We start from the raw sequence: 16,208 nt of genomic DNA, 5'->3' as shown, positions 1-16,208 counted from the left end.
AGCGGAACACACAAAGGGTGCCGGTGATGGAGGAGCTGAAGCAGATGACAGCCGGACGCATTATGCAGGAGACCACTATGTCATCACACGCAGGGAGTCGCGGGCTCCCCCGCGTCCTTGAGGAGCGCGCGCTTCGCCCAATCTCAGCTTTGCGTCTCAGCTGCGGGAAGCTTGAAAGCTCTTGCGAGCCCTCCAATCATGAGTGATTTATGCCTCTCTTGCGCTGCCGCCGCCGCCGTGGGTGGCGGAGAAAAAAAAAGTAAAAGAATGCACAAACAAAACAACACTAAAATAGTGGCGCTCAGGGGAGCGGTGGAGAAATGGCGTTTGCGCCAAGTAGGGGTATTTTGAGCGCTCGCTCGCCTCTCGAGGGCTGCCGCAGCTCGTTATAAACTTTATTCGAAATAGTTTCGCGATGAATTAGACTTTTATATTTACAGAAATGGCAGTTTATAAGACATGCTGCCCAAATATGTGGTTTTCCGAAAATCAACTTTTTCGTGATTTTTCTGTTTTCAAAGGCCACGTCCCCCCTTAACAAACATGGTCCTTAGAAAATGTTGGAAAAGTACAAAGATCATAGGGCATCATAGAACTCTTAATGCAGCAAGTTTGGTAGCATAAAAAGAAAAGGCTTCTTAAACTTAATTTTACCTTTGCTCACAGGCAGCCTCAGTTTCTGCGAGTCCAGTGAAGCCATTTAGGCCCAAGTCAGATGAGGAGCGCTTTCAGTACAAAGAGCACCGGAGGGTGTGCCACATCAATGCAGAGCAAAAACGGCGGTTCAACATCAAGGTAAGACTTACAAAATCTGGAATCCGTCACCCTGGATTATGTGTGACTTGGCTTACTTGCACAGAGTAAAAAATCGATTTAGACCTGAGCTCTTGAGGTGAAATGCAACCTGTCTTTTTTCTTCCTTCCCAATTTCACACAACAAAGTTTTGCAGGCACCACCACAGTGTGTGTTGAACCTGCACTTCTGATTTTAAAAATTTTTTTCTTCCCAAGGGCCACATGGCCTCTGTGAAAAGTTATTTCGACACAATACCAAATCATGACTTTAGTTGCCAACTCTCAAATCTTTTGCAATCCCTTTCACATAAAAAACATTGGTTGATGACTGTACTTCTTTGCATTCAAGGTCAACTTTCAGTGTAGCGAAATTTCGATATACTGAAGTAACGTGTCGATTTTACTGACTTTACTATGAAGCGGTCTGCGCTGGATGCATGAAAGAAGACAAAGAAATGGGCTAAGGGAGAATTGAGAACAAAGAAGTTGGAATAAAATGGCGGACGACACCCGTCTCACTGAGATTATGTCATTTCTGCTGCCGTTCTAGTTAAGAACCCTACATATTATATCAAGGTTCTAGTGTATTCTGCCTTGCTTGCGAAGGGAAAGAAGCAGATGCACTGAAGGAGCCTTGTAGCTGCTATTATCTGTGTAGTAAAAGCTGCAGGCGGCACATGTAATGTTGTGGGAGTGGAAGGAGGGAGAGTGGCAGCTTCAAACCATAGATGAATTCTTTGTAAGCATACACTCAGGCACTTGAGGTAGTGATGTTATTTTGAGCAAACGCAGGAACACTTTTGGCATGCAAAAAAAAGTTTTTTTCTGTTTTTGTGTCGTGCAAATGAGATAACTGGCAGCTCCCATCATATTGGTGCATTCTTGGTTTGCCACATCAATGTTACGCAAACAATGCTCATTCCAGAATGGATTTGAATCCCTGCGGCATCTGCTGCCATCTCTGAGCCAGAACCCGGACTCGAAGGTCAGCAAAGCACAGATGCTGCAACAAGGTAACCACAGTTGGATTGCTTTATCAGGTGTTTCAGTGGTGATGCTTTTGATTAATAAAAAATAGTATTTAAGATTAAATCCACCTTATTGGACAAATTCATACTATTGGCCAACATCAGAAATTGCGTAGTAATCACCAACAAGCTCACTAATTAATAAAACTTCTCTAAATAACTCTTGAATCTGTCAACTGCAGTGCAGATGTTACAGTTGCAAAACTGAATATAATCAGTGTTCAAGACATGTCTAGTTGGTAGGATTCCTGCTAATTTCACCATTGTCAAGCTAAGTGTTCCCAAACTGGCAGCAAGCTGCACTGGCATCTTATATGTCATTTTCCTGAAGAGCCATCGAACACTGCAGGACATTGTGGTAGTACACTGGTGAAGCACCAGTGTACTACCACATTGCTGATTTTGGGAATGAGTAGCTATATTGAATCTTGCTAGTTTTGGGTTTTCCTAGCAAAGCAATTGTGTTCGCTCAGTGGCTATGTTGTGATGAGCTTGATGTCACAGGTTTGACTCATGGGTATCGGAATTGGGCTGGAGTGCAAATCTTGCTTGTGAATTGAGCATTGAGGGCATGTTAAAGAACTCCATGCGGTCAAAAATTAATTCAGAACCATTCACTATGGTGTGTATAATCATATATGTTGCTTTGAGATGTTAAACTATATCAATAATCCATTCAATTAGAAAATCTGCAAGGAAACAGAGTGCCTGAGCAGTAATCTTAGCTAATGAAAGATTTGTTAGTTAGCACAATATCTTTATGAATCTTGGTCAAAGGAATTATCACATTGTCCTGATTCTTCTGTATACTAATTGGACATAGTTATTGCTGTAAATTTCTTTATATCGCTGTTCATATTCTAAGTACAGAAAGGAAATGTTTCTCTGTGCATTTTACTCAGCTGGGGAGTACATCCGAACGCTAAAAAATGAGCGTCAGCAGCAGCAGGAAGAAGCAGACAGGTTAAAGAAGCAGATAGAATCCTACAACCAGGCAATCAGGTAAGTGCTCGACTTCATTTATTTTCCTGCTCTATTGTATCATCGCTACTTTCTCACTTGCAGGAGGGATCAGGTGTGAATCGCCCATTTGCACAAAATAAAATGCAAATTTTATTTTCTCGAAATTTCACCTTTTGCTTACAAGCTTTTTCCACTGACGTTTGTGTGCTATCATTCCTAGTGTGTTTACAAAACAGGATCCTTTATTGCCGACAAAAGACACTAAATTTATAGCTGTGCATTTGTGTGTATAGCTTTACTGTGCCTAGATCTTGAGAGCTTTGCATTAATCACACCCTTAAAATTTGTTTGATCTCGCTTTCTCACATATAGAGAGGCTGATTTTGTTATTGCTAAATTTTTCATCACATGGCAGCTTGTACCAGAACCAGCTTCCTGCAACGGGCGTTCCATTGCCATGTCAAAGGACGAATCATCTCAAGGAGAGCTTTGAAGAATATGTGCGGACCAGAACGCTTCAGAATTGGAAGTTTTGGATTGTATCCTTTGGGTAGAAATGCATGATAGGTCTTGCATGGTTTGAGTTTCTCTTCCATTGTACCAGAAAGAAATCACGATCAGTTTAAAAAAAGGTGGGGTGGAGTGCACGGGGTAGTACACAGTAAAGCCTCGTTATAACAAAATGGGATATAACAAAGCGATCATGATTCCCCTTGAAATTCCAATAGATGCCCATGTATTGAAAACCTCGTTTTATCGAAGTTAAAATTTCCTCACAATGGATATAATGATCCTTTTTTTAGAGTGCAGTTCTTTGGCACCCGTTTCGCGGCGCCATCGACCCTCGCCGTAACCAGCCCCGCAGCCGGGGCCAGTGTGCTGCTCAAGCTGCGTGCGTTCCGGGCGCCATCTCTCATGCATGGCGTGAGCTTTGCTCTCTTTGCTCCTCCTCCAGTACCACTCCTGTGCGGCGGTAATCAGAGCGCTGGCTCGGTGGCAGCTGATGTCGATGATGTGCTGCTTCCCAAGCCGAAACGCATAGCCGCCGCCATTCACCACTGCGTGTACCCCTTGCCCCCACCTCTCCTCTGTGTCTGTGACTGCGCGAGAGCGCGCGGCATCCTCCGGTTGCCGAAGCGCCGGCTCGGTATAAGCGGATCACAATGCACACTTTCCAAGCCGAAACACAAAGCCACCTAGAGTTGACTCGCTGGCAGCATCAGCGGTGTCAGTCAGTTGCTGCCATCTCTTTGCTGTGCAGCGTTCCTATGCGCCTACGCGCTGCCTCCCGCAACCTCCCGATAAGTGAGGCAGTTGCGCCGAGCTAAGCTCGGTTTGCAGCGGCTGGTGCGAAATGTTCCGCACGAGATGGATTGTCCGAGGCTCACACGGTTTATATTATAATATAATCCGTCTGCCTATATAAATAGTTTATTCTCAGCCAGTGCTTTGAGCCATGAACGAGGCAACCGATGGAAGCCCTTCGTTGGCTGCTGCTGCTAAACGAGCTGCTCGAGCAGAGGCCCAGCACCGTCGCCGCCAGAATCCAGAGGTGCGCTTCGCCGAACCAGGCATTGGTGCAGCAAGTCAAGCATATATCCATTTATTTCGCCTACCACAAAGCTTCCTTCATGAAGAACTGGGAATGGAGTTTTTCTTGAAGAAGGAATATGGTGTGAAGAATAAAAAGTTGTCTGTAACTGTACATACATGTCTTGCACGAATTCTTTGCCTCAATATATCAAAAAGCCGGAACAGCTCAAGAGCTGCGCTCAAATTTCGCTTTAGGAAGTAACATGATCGTCGCCAATTTTTTTCCACAACGAGCATTTACTGACCATTTAGTACCCGTGAGGTCAATGTCTTATAGCGCGCGACACGCGCGTCTTCCGGCCTCCCCTTTCCTATGGAACTGGTAGATGCGCTCACTCTTCCGCTGCATGCATGGGGCGGCACCGACTGCTGTTTTGTTGTTGCATGTCATCTGCAGGCGCATTAAGGATATTGGTGTTTCTATTGATTCGTTCGTGTGAGTTCCTGCCGCCAGAAAGGAGATGGACGACGGCTACGGCAAACGGAAGCGCAAAACTATATCAATCAAACAGAAGGTGGCTATGCTGAAAGCCGTCGAGTCCGGCGTGAAGAAGATAAAAGTGGCCGAAGATTTCGGCATAGCGTTGAGCACGCTGTCAACGATTTTGAGCAGCAAAGAAGTTGTCACCGGTGCTGTTGCACATGGCATGGAAGGCGACAGAAAGAAGCTGCGAGCCCCTGCTTTCGAAGCTGTTGAGAAGGCAGTCTTCAAGTGGTTTTTGCACGCAAGAGCAAGTGGTTCACTCCTGTGAGTGGGGCACTGTTGCAGCGCAAAGCGACAGACTCTGCGTGCATCATGGGGCACGATGATTTTGTGGCGAGTGTCAGCAGGCTGCAGCGTTTCAAGGAGCACCACAACATCGTCGGCAGGGCTGTTAGCGGGGAAGCGCATTCTGTCAACCGCGAAGCTGCAGTGCATGGGTGCTGACAAACATTGGACAGCTGCCTGACAAATACAGTGCCAAGGATTTGTTCAACGCGAATGAGACCGCCCTGTTCTACCAGATGCTGCCGCAAAAAATGGCCCTCAAAGGTGAACGCTGCCAGGGCGGTAAGCAGAGCAAGGTCCGCGTGTCCATGTTGCTTTGTGCCAACATGGGTGCATCAGAAAAGGTGTCTGCCCTCGTGGCCGGCAAAAGTGCGTCACCATGATGCTTTAAAGGCAAACGAAAGCTGCAAGTAAGTTATGTGTCCAACTATAAGGCTTGGATGACGAGCGAAATTTTTGCACAATGGCTGCAGGAGTGGGACTAGTGGCTGGGCGAGCAGAACCAGAAGATATGCCTCATACTGGACAACTGTACGGCCCAAGTGCTCAAGAACATTGAGCTATACTTCTTGCCGCCAAATTGCATTGAAGTTGTGCAACCCCTCGACCAAGGAGTTATCATGAACTTTATTTAAGTCGGGCTACTGCAAGCGTGTGATCGACCGGATTCTGCTCAATGGGAGCATGAAGCACGAGTCCACGATTGACTTGTGCATGGCGATCGAGATGCTACATACTGCTTGGATGGCTGCACCTGCAAGGACGATCGCCAATTGCTTCCAGCATGCCTCATTTGGTGTCAGTGGTGGTTACAGCGACGATATCGATGCTGCTGCCAGTGAGGGCGCCGCGGGCGACCAAGCCCTAGCAACGTGGGACGCTCTCCTAGATACCAGCGTTGTGCCCGACTGTGGCACTTTCTGCACGTACATCAGTGCCGATGCTGACATGGCGACGACCGAACAGCTAACGGAGGCAAAAATTGTGCGCGCGGTGACAGGGGTGCCTAATGACGACAGTGATGAGTGTGTCGACGACCGCCCGCAGCCTCATATTGGCAAATCCAACGTACTGACGCCCACACAAGTGCTGAATGAAGCAGACCTGCTGCACCACTTCTTTGGCGCTCACAATGACAGTGAGGACGGACTCAAAATGGCGGCTGCAACTGAAAAAGCATTTGCCTGAAAAAGACACAGCAAAAATCTATCAAGGACTTTTTTTCTACGAAGTGAGCCGCCAGCTGGTTTGCTGTTCATCAATCAGTGGATAAGCTGTTTGGCGTGAATAAGGTATCAATTTCTTGCTGTTCTTTCTTTTTCATTAATTTTTTTTTCATGCGACGGCCGTTTTCTTTTTTGCTTGGCAGGCTGCTGTGAGATTTGGTGGGGAGTACATCCTCTCTTGCTTGCTAATTGTCGATAGAAATGGATAGTGGGTATAATGAACTAATGGTCATAACGGAGTAATTACGACCCCCGCTTCAACTTCGTTATAACGAGGTTTTACTGTACATGCTTTTATTGAGAAGGGTACAGGCTGAGGACAGGAAAGACACAGGGTTGTGGTGTGAGCTTATATAAGTGAAACTCTGGCTCTGATGCTCGTCTTAGGTAAGGCCTGACAGTGTTAAATCAGGTATTAGAGCCCTGTAGAAATAATGCAGCTCACCCGAGAACTCCGAACCTTCTGTCAATGTTCTGTCAACTCTTCTAGGTACATCCATTAATTCACCAAGGCAGTGCTTCTGCCATGTGACATGAGAATTTGGTGTTCTTTGATGTTCACAGTGATATTGACAACAAAAGGAACACGGATCTCAGCATTTCGGCTTTCCTTGCTTTTTCCCTGTAAGAGTGCCATAAATGATTTTGCTAACCATGAAGTTCAGTGGCAAATTTGAGAACCTGTTTTAAGTTTTCTTTACATTTTATTGTATTTTTTCTGCCAGTTTTTTTTATTGAGCCCAATGCACATATTTAGGATGAGCATAAGGACACTTGTTAAGTCTGCCTGCCTTATCTGAAGTTATACTTATGTGATGCACTGGCATTGTTAGAAAAGTAATGGCACCCTCAATTAATCACTGGTGTGCATCAGGGCACCCTGAGGCAATGATGATTGAATGAAACGGCGCATCACAGCACCCCTGTGCACTCCATTGCAATTTGCCAAGGATGCCACGAGCAAAGGTCACAAAACTGTTAACCTTGTCACAGAATTCATCAGAGTACGTTTTTATTCAAGAGCATGCAAGTATGCCTTTTGCCGCTATGTGCAAATGTAGTGTTTGCGCTTGCTCATCTCACTGGTGTGTCACACTTCCATGACTCAATATTGCCACGCACAGTTCAGCCTTCTTCTGGAGCCCCTGTTGGAGTCCTACAACCAGACCGTCTCCAAGGCTGGGTTCGATGAAATGTGCAAGACAGTGCTTGTTTGGGTCGAACAAAACTGTTCGCTCAGGGCCCTCAGGCCAGGTAAGTTGTGCTTGCTCAGGGTGTCTACCAACCGGTAAAACCTGGAAAACCGGGAATTCTCAGGGAATTTGGATAGTCTGGAAAACTCAGGGAAAACTCAGGGAATCTTTGCTTCTATCAGGGAAAATTAGCTGTAACTTTATTGAAAGGGAACGAAAGTCGTGTTAATGCTGGCTTCGGTAACAGAGGAATCGCAATGAATCGTCATTGACGCCGTGTCACCAGCACGATGTATTGCCAGAGTAGTTAACGACCGATTTTCCAGACGCCCGATTTTTCGGACATGCCCGATAATTCACACGGCATTGCGGCACCAACACGTACTCCATATATTCAATGTATATTGCCCTGACTGCAGGTCTCAAATGGCATTAATCAAAGCCACTGCTACCGCCGCCATTTTGATTATCTCGCCGCTTCGAACCGGCACTCTCGCACGCAGATCCGCTGGCAGTCGTAGCCAACACCGCGGCAACGTTAGGCCTAGCTGCTTCTACGTTCGCTATTAAGCTTCTTGCCGTGCGGTGCCGTGTTTTTCATTGAAAGAATTCGCCACTGTTAGCTATGGCACCGACTTCGCCTTTGGAATCCTCGCGACTGGCTTCGAAGCTCGCAGAGCACAGCGCGTTGCGTAATGCCAGTCTCCGAAAGTTAGCTTCGCCTCAGTAAAAAAGTGTTAGGCGGTGAAGCATAACAAGCGTGGAAGGGGCAATTGGCACGGGACACAGTACGTATTCCTTAATTATATAACTATACACGCGTGCACCCCCGTCTCCTGTCACACCACGAGCACCGATATGCCTAACAAGTGTACTGGCAGGCCTTCAGAGCTTTTTCGGACGTGCCTGTGGCAGTTTTATCCCTTAAAGGCAGTTAAAGACATGCATTCATTTTTTTTTTCGGACTGCCCGATTTTTCGGACGTTGTTGCAGCCCCTAGGGAGTCCGAAAATGGGATGTTGACTGTACAACAGCCCAAGAGGATGCTTCACATCATCCATGGGGTGAAAGCGTGGGAGAAGGAGGATGAAAACAGAAAGGACCGACGCAGTGAGGAATTAACGGGAAAGAAAGCATGCCGCCGCCTCTTTGAAGGAGCTCTCAAAAAACAAAGTGTTGGTGGACGCTGAGATGCAGGTGTCCCTCATCCAAACCAAAGTAAACTCTTTAAAGCAGTGAAACCCAACACTGAGATGTTGTGTACGGGCTGAAAGTATTACAGGACAGTTGAGGTTGACTTCCCAGCTGCTGAGAGAGAATCTTAGTTGTGACAAAGTTCAGGTTTCATACCGATGAGCTTGCTATCAGTTGATAGAAGTAGCTCATATTCAGAAATATTTACTTATGTATGCATCTCCTTTTCATTCGTATTTGAACATGTTCGACTTAATTTGGAATGGGTTTTACCATTTTTTAGCTGTTCATTTTACCAACACCTTCCTGCTGTTTTCTTTTCAAATAAAATAGATATTACTCCTTGCTATTCAAACTGAATTAAGTCATTTTTTGTTTCAACATGCTTACTAGAAAGTGACAGCATCGGGCAACATGCTGTCAGCCTGTCTTGACATAAAACAAAGTTCTGGCTCATTCAGGGAATTTTGCAAAGGTGCTCAGGGAAAACCTGGAAAACTCAGGGAATTTGTAAATGTCAGCTTGGTAGACATTCTGTTGCTGCACGCCTATGTTTCGTATCTCCCTAGTCATTCCTGTTGCACAATGTCAGTTGCTTTACGATGGCACAGGCCATCAGTGGCTGGAATTTTACCTGCCACAGTGACCTGTTCTAGTCCATAGTGTGACTTCTGGTATTATCGGCTCTATGGTATTCATAGAAAGTGTGCTAAGAAGCATCCTTGATGTTGAGATTAACCTCGATATTCATAAACTGTATCTTGAACCTCTTCCTCCACTCCCTTGGACATCAACCAGTGCTGTCCCTTGAGTGAAGCAGGTGTTAAGCTCCAACAATTCCTAGTCAGTTTCTATAGGAAACACTTGAGAAACACCTCTCCAGTGATTGAGTTAGTGACAGGACTTGTACAGCTCCTTAAAATTCTTGAAAACCTTAGAATTTGCACAAGTAGGCTCAAGAGCCCTTAAAATTAGGGGTGTGCAAATATCGAATAACGCTGAATTGAATAGTAAACGTTCAAATAATTCGATTCGCAAATTGTATATGTACTATTTGATTTCTCGAATATTCAGTATATTTGGTTTAGAGACCCGCGCAGTGCCACATGTCGCGTGTGCCGCAGAATCCAGCCGCCCAAGCAAGCGCTTCACGGTTTCACTTCGCTTTCGCTGCAACAGGACTGCCAATTGTGCTGCTGACGGGCTACGCCGGCTGGTGGGGTAACAGACTTGGGTAGTCAGTGCGAGTGCCCGAACGCCGCAATTCGCAAAACAGAAGCACGTCGGCCAGGGCCACCACTGTCAGTACCAGGTTCATCTGGGTCGACACAGGATGGATAAAAAATTGACAGAAAGAATGGCAACATTAGCGCCACATATTTCATAAAGCAAAAATTGAGCCGATTTGTTGCCAATAGGCACGCAGATTGTTGGATGCGCGCCTATAGACTTCATGCCGCTTCAACAGCCGTTGTCCCACACTCGTGGCCTCGGGACCGATCACATGATGGCTTTCACCCCGTCATCGCAGGTCATTAACCCTAATCGGTGCTGCTTCATGGGGCATCGGTGACTAAAGTTATGATTTCGTGCCAAATCAACGCACATCGCTCAGAAAGCCAACAAACCACCTCGCAAACGAAAGCTAGTGCACGGAGTGGCAGCAAAGTTGTTAAGAGCCCCCAGCCCCCATATTTGAGATGCAGAACAGCGGTCTCATTGCCGAAGTCGTTCGTAGAGGCACGTCTGACTTTTTATAGCTTAGAGCAAGTCGCCACAAAACTAGCTTTTGATTTAAATGGCGGGTGCAAAAGTGGTTGCATGCTTGGTGCAAATGGTGGATAAACAGGAAAGAGGGGGGGGGGGGGGGGGGGAGTGTCGCAGAAACTTACAGTGACCTTACAGATTGTAGAATATTCGACAGGTGGCAAATCATGCCGAACCTTACAATAAAGTGGTGCAGACGGCGCCAGCTCTTTACTGTAGGTGTCGGCAATGTGAGTCACGTGATGTGCACTTCTTTTGTCCATTGCACAGATTGGCCTTACGATAACCCACCTGCCATAAATTTGTAATACCCCTTCTGCATTTTGGAGAATAACTAGAAAGCAAAAAAACTTTCTCTGCAATAGATAAGATTGCTGCAAAGCGCACGTCCACCATTAAGCTGAATATCTTATTGGTATTCAGTACAAGAGCTTTATTAATTTATTAGTTTAAGAGAGAAAAAAGCCCTTGATTCTGTTCAACACAAGTTCTATTCGTAAAAAAAAAAAATATTTTACAGGCCTTTGTATACTAGAGCTGAGCTGTAATCAGTGCCAGCATACTAATTTGGCGTTCCCTTTAATAAGAGTAGACCACGCTGTATGTCTTGATTTCTATATTTTACTGATAGCGGTGTAGATTCTTGTTATGCACAATGCTAGGAGACTTCCGAGCATGCGCAGCACCGTATTATCTTGGCCAAAATTTTGTTGTAAGCATTAAATTTATGAAAAACTTTCTGATGTTCAATCTGAAATCTATTCGGTATTCGCACACCCTTCCTTATAACTGCTTGAAAATAAGCCTGCTCCGTGAATTCCTTGAAAACTGCGTTTGGGGGAAACTTTCACTGCTTTTCAACCGTTTTTGTTTACTATATTTATTAATGATATTGTAAATGTTGACCCTTCAGCCCAATACATAATCTATGCTGATGTTACAAGTCTTTTCTTTTACGGAACAAATATACATTATCTCGTGAATCTAGCGAACATAAAATTAAAAAATATATATATGCACCTGGACACTTAAATTCTTTACAAATTAACTGTTCCAAAATTAAAGCTGTTCTTTTTTGCCTTAAATACCTGCTTTATGAGCCCACTCATTCTTATAATCTGATGAAATAATAAAATGTAATTTTCTTCTGCAGCAAAATCTTTAGGTCTTATTTTTCATGAATATATGAAATAGGATCTCCCATATGGAATTTTTTACAAAACAAACTTCGCAAGGTCTTGGGTGTACTGAGAAAATGTCAGCATGTATTGCCAGTTCCTCAAAAGCTTCTAATATTTAAAGCACTTTTCTCATTTCATCTGTGCTACTGTAACTTAATTTGGGGTAACAGGACAAAACAATCCATAAATGATCTTCTTATCCTACAAAAAAAGGCCCTAGGATCTGTTGTGATGCAGGGGCGTCACAACAGATCCTAGGGTCTGCGTCAGCAGGCGTTTGGTGTGTTGCGACACCACGTACCCGAGCACACGAGGGTTGGCCCCTCCCGCGCCTAGCTGTGCATGGCTTTGCCGTGTCGGGGAAAAGGGTATCCTGGAGGTTGAGCTGACGCTGAGTGTTTGGACCTTTGTGGCCCCTCGGAGGTGGCAATACACCTCTTTGGCCTCTGCTTCACGTAGACAGCACCTCCGGACTGACCCTCCCGGGACAAATCAGCAGTCACCTTTTCCTCTCTTCTTCCTCCACATGCTTTTTCTTTACCCTCTTTTTTCACATCTGTTTTGTCTTCTTGTATCTTCTATTCACTTCAATTTTTCATATGTGGCTAACCTACCTTGATTATGTCGTATTAGGTTATAGTCTCGATGTACAGCTGGCGTGGGCAAGACTTGTTCGCATGTTCCTGTCCTGTCCCCTCGTTGGGCGCCATGGTGGGTGGCTGGCACCGTGGCTGAATAACACAACTTTTCTATGGCTCCTCCTTTCCCCCAAAACGATCGCCCCTCTTATAAAAAAGGGCAGACCGAAGCAACTGAATTTATTTCAGAAAAGAAAAGTAGCCTTCCAAAAATACCATGTAATACATAGTGAAGTAGAAGAAAAGCCAGCAAGAATCTTGTCCCCATTCACAGTATCCAAGTCCTTGACAGAAGCCCTCGGCCCTGGCTATAAGCTTTCAAAAAATCTATAGTGGTGATTTGCTGCTCGAACTTCGAGATAATGTGCAATACACAAAACTGTCAAACCTTGCGTCCATTGGGGACATGTCTCCGTTACATCCCACTGTTCCCTCAACTCTGTCCACGGTGTAATATCAGAAATCAATTTCATACACTTAATGGAACAAGAAATGCTTGAAGGGCTCACCGACCAAGATGTCATAGAAGTTCACCGGATCAAAATCCGGAAGGACAACAAAGAAATCTACATGAAACACCTGATACTCATGTTCAACAGCAACACACTCCCCGAACAAATAGAAGTCGGCTACTTGAAAATAGATGTAAGGCCCTACATTCCGAACCCCCGCAGATGCTTTAATTGTCAGACATTCAGCCATGGCTCACAGTGTTGCCGGGGCCGCAAAACTTGCGCAACATGTGCTTCGAAAGAACATACTTCCGAAAACTGTGACGGTGCAGCGTATTGCGTAAATTGTGAAGGAGAACATGCTGCATACTCCAGGGTGTGTCCGTCCTCCAAAAATGAAAAAGAATCATCACGTTGAAAACCAAAGAAAACATTTCATTCAAAGAAGCACGAAGGCGTATCGCGCTAACAAACACATTCTCCTTCAATGGAAGAAGCAACTTCGCCGATGTGGTGCGATGGGGCGCAGCACCACACCAACCTTTGGGGCCGCAGTTACCAGGCCTCTGACAGAGACACCCACACCCCACGCAGAGACAGCACAAGCTGCCCTGCCACCTACTGAGCAGGGCCCTCCGGCCCTCAAGTCGGCCGCCCATGAGGTTTCTCCCCAACGGGAGAGGCCTGAAACACACACAGCCGCGGTGTCGCGGAGCTCCAGCACCTCAGGAGAGGCCATGGAGACAACTGCCAGTTCGTCCCCGCAACCGCGGAGGCACAGCTCACTCGAAAAAAAAAAAAGAAGAAAGAAAAAACCCAATAACGGGTCCTCAAAAATGAGTAACCTAATTGATTTTAGCCACATCCATACAAAATAATTAAAGATGGCGTTCCTGATACATTGGAATTGTCTTGGACTTATTAAAAACTACAGCGACATAAAAGATATCTTAAACTCATTTTCTCCTGTGGGTTTATGTTTACAAGAGTCTAACCACAACATAAGAACATTTTAAAGAAATACAAAGTATTTCGTTGTTACAAAGAGCAAGCGAGTAGGCTCTCTGGAGGTGTCGCGATTATAGTGCAGAATGGTGCCGCTACTCTTGAAATCAGGCTTCAAATAAATAGGAAGCTGCAGCAGTGCAGCTTGATTCTTGATTTTAAAACAATTACAATATGTACTGTGTGTCTGGAATCACATCTAAATGTTACACTTCATGATTTAGAAGCACTTTTTAAACAGCTGCCAGAGCCATATTTAGTAGAGGATTTTAATGCACACTCATCTTTTTGGGGGAGTGACCAAACGGACACTAGAGGCCGTGTCCTAGAAGATTTTATTTTATCAAATAATGTCTGCCTGTCAATACAGGAACGCACACATATTGCTACTTGAGCTCAGGAAAATGAGCTGCTTAGATTTATCTTTTAGTTCTCCATCACCTTTAACAGATTTTAAATGGGATGTTGTTGACAACCCCTTTAGAAGTGATCACCTTCCTGTAAAAATTAACTTATCATCCCCACCGCAAATCATCCCAAGCAAACCACGTTGTTGGAAGCTATACTTAGCAAACTGGACATTGTTTCGAGAACAGGCCAGCCTGGATAATGTTTTTTCAAGCAATCTCAATGTCGACGATCAAAACAAATTGTTCACAACCTGTATTATTAATGCCACGCGGCTAGCTATTCCTCAGTCCTCAGGAGTGGTTCGACATAATCACAAAATCTGGTACACGTAAGAATGTAGGGAAGCAAAAAAGAAGCAAAACAAAGCCTGGGGCATTTTCCGTAGATACCCAGCCCATGATAATGTTGTAAACTTTAAAAAGGCGAAAGCCGACGCATGCCACATCCGTCACAGTGCTGAGAAAACTTCCTGGAAGAACTACATATCATCAATCAACAGTTCAACCACATCCAAAAAAATGTGGGAACAAGTTCACAAATTAAATGGCAGCTTCTCCCCTTTCACAATTCCGTTTTTAACAGCTCCTGGCACACAAACATGTATAGAGGAACAGGCAGACATACTAGGGGAATATTTTTCTAATGTTTCAAGTTCCTCACACTACACTCATCTTTCCTGAAGTACATACATACAGCCGAAAAACAAAAACTTCCTACAAGTGGCTGTACAAATGAGTCCTATAATGCATTAATTACACTTCACGTAATCCAAAAAGTACTGTCCACAGGTAAACAAACGGCACATGGCCCTGATGAAATAGACTATGAAATGCTGGCTCACCTCTCAGACGCTGCTGTGAACGCTCTTTTACAATTCTTCAACAAAATATGGGTATCAGGAAAAATACTGGAGGCCTGGAAAAAAGCCGCGATTGTACTGTTTCTGAAGCCTGCAAAACCACCAACCACCCCTAGCACTTATAGGCCAATAGCTCTCACAAGTTGTCTCGCAAAATCATTTGAAAGTTCAGTCGTGAACTCTTAGACATCCACCAGTGTGGATTTAAAAAGTGTGTTCAACTCGCCAACTGATCATCTCGTCCATGTAGAAAATACAGTCCGAGAAGCATTCGTACACAAGCAACACTGTTTAGCAGTCTTTTTCTATATGAATAAGGCTTATGATACCGCCTGGAGGTTTGGTATTCTCCACGACCTAGCAGAACTTGGTATTCGTGGTAGGATGCTGAACTGCCTTAAAGATTTTGTGTCCGACCGTTCATTTCATGTATGCCTGGGTGCAACCCTTTCGAAGAAATTTGTCCAGGAGAATGGAGTGCCGCAGGGTTGTATTTTAAGTACGACACTTTTCATAGTAAAAATGAACTCCATAGCAAAAATCATTCCTAGGTCCATTATGTATTCTGTATATGTTGATGACCTTCAAATAGCATGCACATCCTCCAGCTTACCAACATGCGAGAGATAGATACAACTCACATTGAACACCCGCCGTGGTTGCTCAGTGGCTATGGTGTTAGGCTGCTGAGCACGAGGTCGTGGGATCGAATCCTGGCCACGGCGGCCGCATTTCGGTGGGGGCGAAATGTGAAAACACCCGTGCACTTAGATTTAGGTGCACGTTAAAGAACCCCAAGTGGTCAAAATTTCCGGTGTCCTCCACTACGGCGTGCCTCATAATCAGAAAGTTATTTTGGCACTTAAAAACCCATAATTTCAACTCGCATTGAACAAACTCGCGATTTGGACCGACAAAAATGGATTTAAGTTTTCATCACAAAAAACAATTTCTATCCTCTTCTCACTTAAAAGAGGCCTACAGGTTGACTCCACCCTACACCTAAATGAAACCGTACTTCCAGTAAAGAACAAACAAAAATTTTTAGGTATAACTTTTGACAAAAAGGTCACATTCCTACCACACAGAAACACCCTCAGAAAGAAAGCTTTGCATTCACTGAATATACTCAAA

General features: G+C 44.8%; 1 protein-coding gene and 1 long non-coding RNA gene across 3 annotated transcripts in view; one reads left to right on the top strand and one right to left on the bottom strand.

The window, feature by feature from the left end:
* Positions 1 to 16,208, top strand: part of Mondo (MLX interacting protein mondo) — a 110,818-nt gene that overhangs the window by 74,042 nt on the left and 20,568 nt on the right. For both annotated transcript variants that reach the window (XM_075684529.1, XM_075684530.1), the window contains 5 exons: positions 667 to 795; positions 1,721 to 1,808; positions 2,726 to 2,825; positions 3,202 to 3,325; positions 7,499 to 7,628. In XM_075684529.1, the coding sequence (XP_075540644.1) occupies positions 667 to 795; positions 1,721 to 1,808; positions 2,726 to 2,825; positions 3,202 to 3,325; positions 7,499 to 7,628 (571 nt within the window). The remainder of the gene's footprint in view (positions 1 to 666; positions 796 to 1,720; positions 1,809 to 2,725; positions 2,826 to 3,201; positions 3,326 to 7,498; positions 7,629 to 16,208) is intronic.
* The window catches only part of LOC142575289 (uncharacterized), a 31,784-nt gene that overhangs the window by 3,173 nt on the left and 12,403 nt on the right, over positions 1 to 16,208 (bottom strand). The window contains exon 3 of the long non-coding RNA XR_012826620.1: positions 15,057 to 15,130. This is a non-coding gene — a long non-coding RNA (uncharacterized LOC142575289). The remainder of the gene's footprint in view (positions 1 to 15,056; positions 15,131 to 16,208) is intronic.

Source organism: Dermacentor variabilis, chromosome 3, assembly GCF_050947875.1.
Source record: "Dermacentor variabilis isolate Ectoservices chromosome 3, ASM5094787v1, whole genome shotgun sequence".
Lineage (NCBI taxonomy): Eukaryota > Metazoa > Arthropoda > Arachnida > Ixodida > Ixodidae > Dermacentor > Dermacentor variabilis.
The sequence above is the reverse complement of the archived record's forward strand: the minus strand, read 5'-3'. Positions and strand labels throughout refer to the sequence as shown.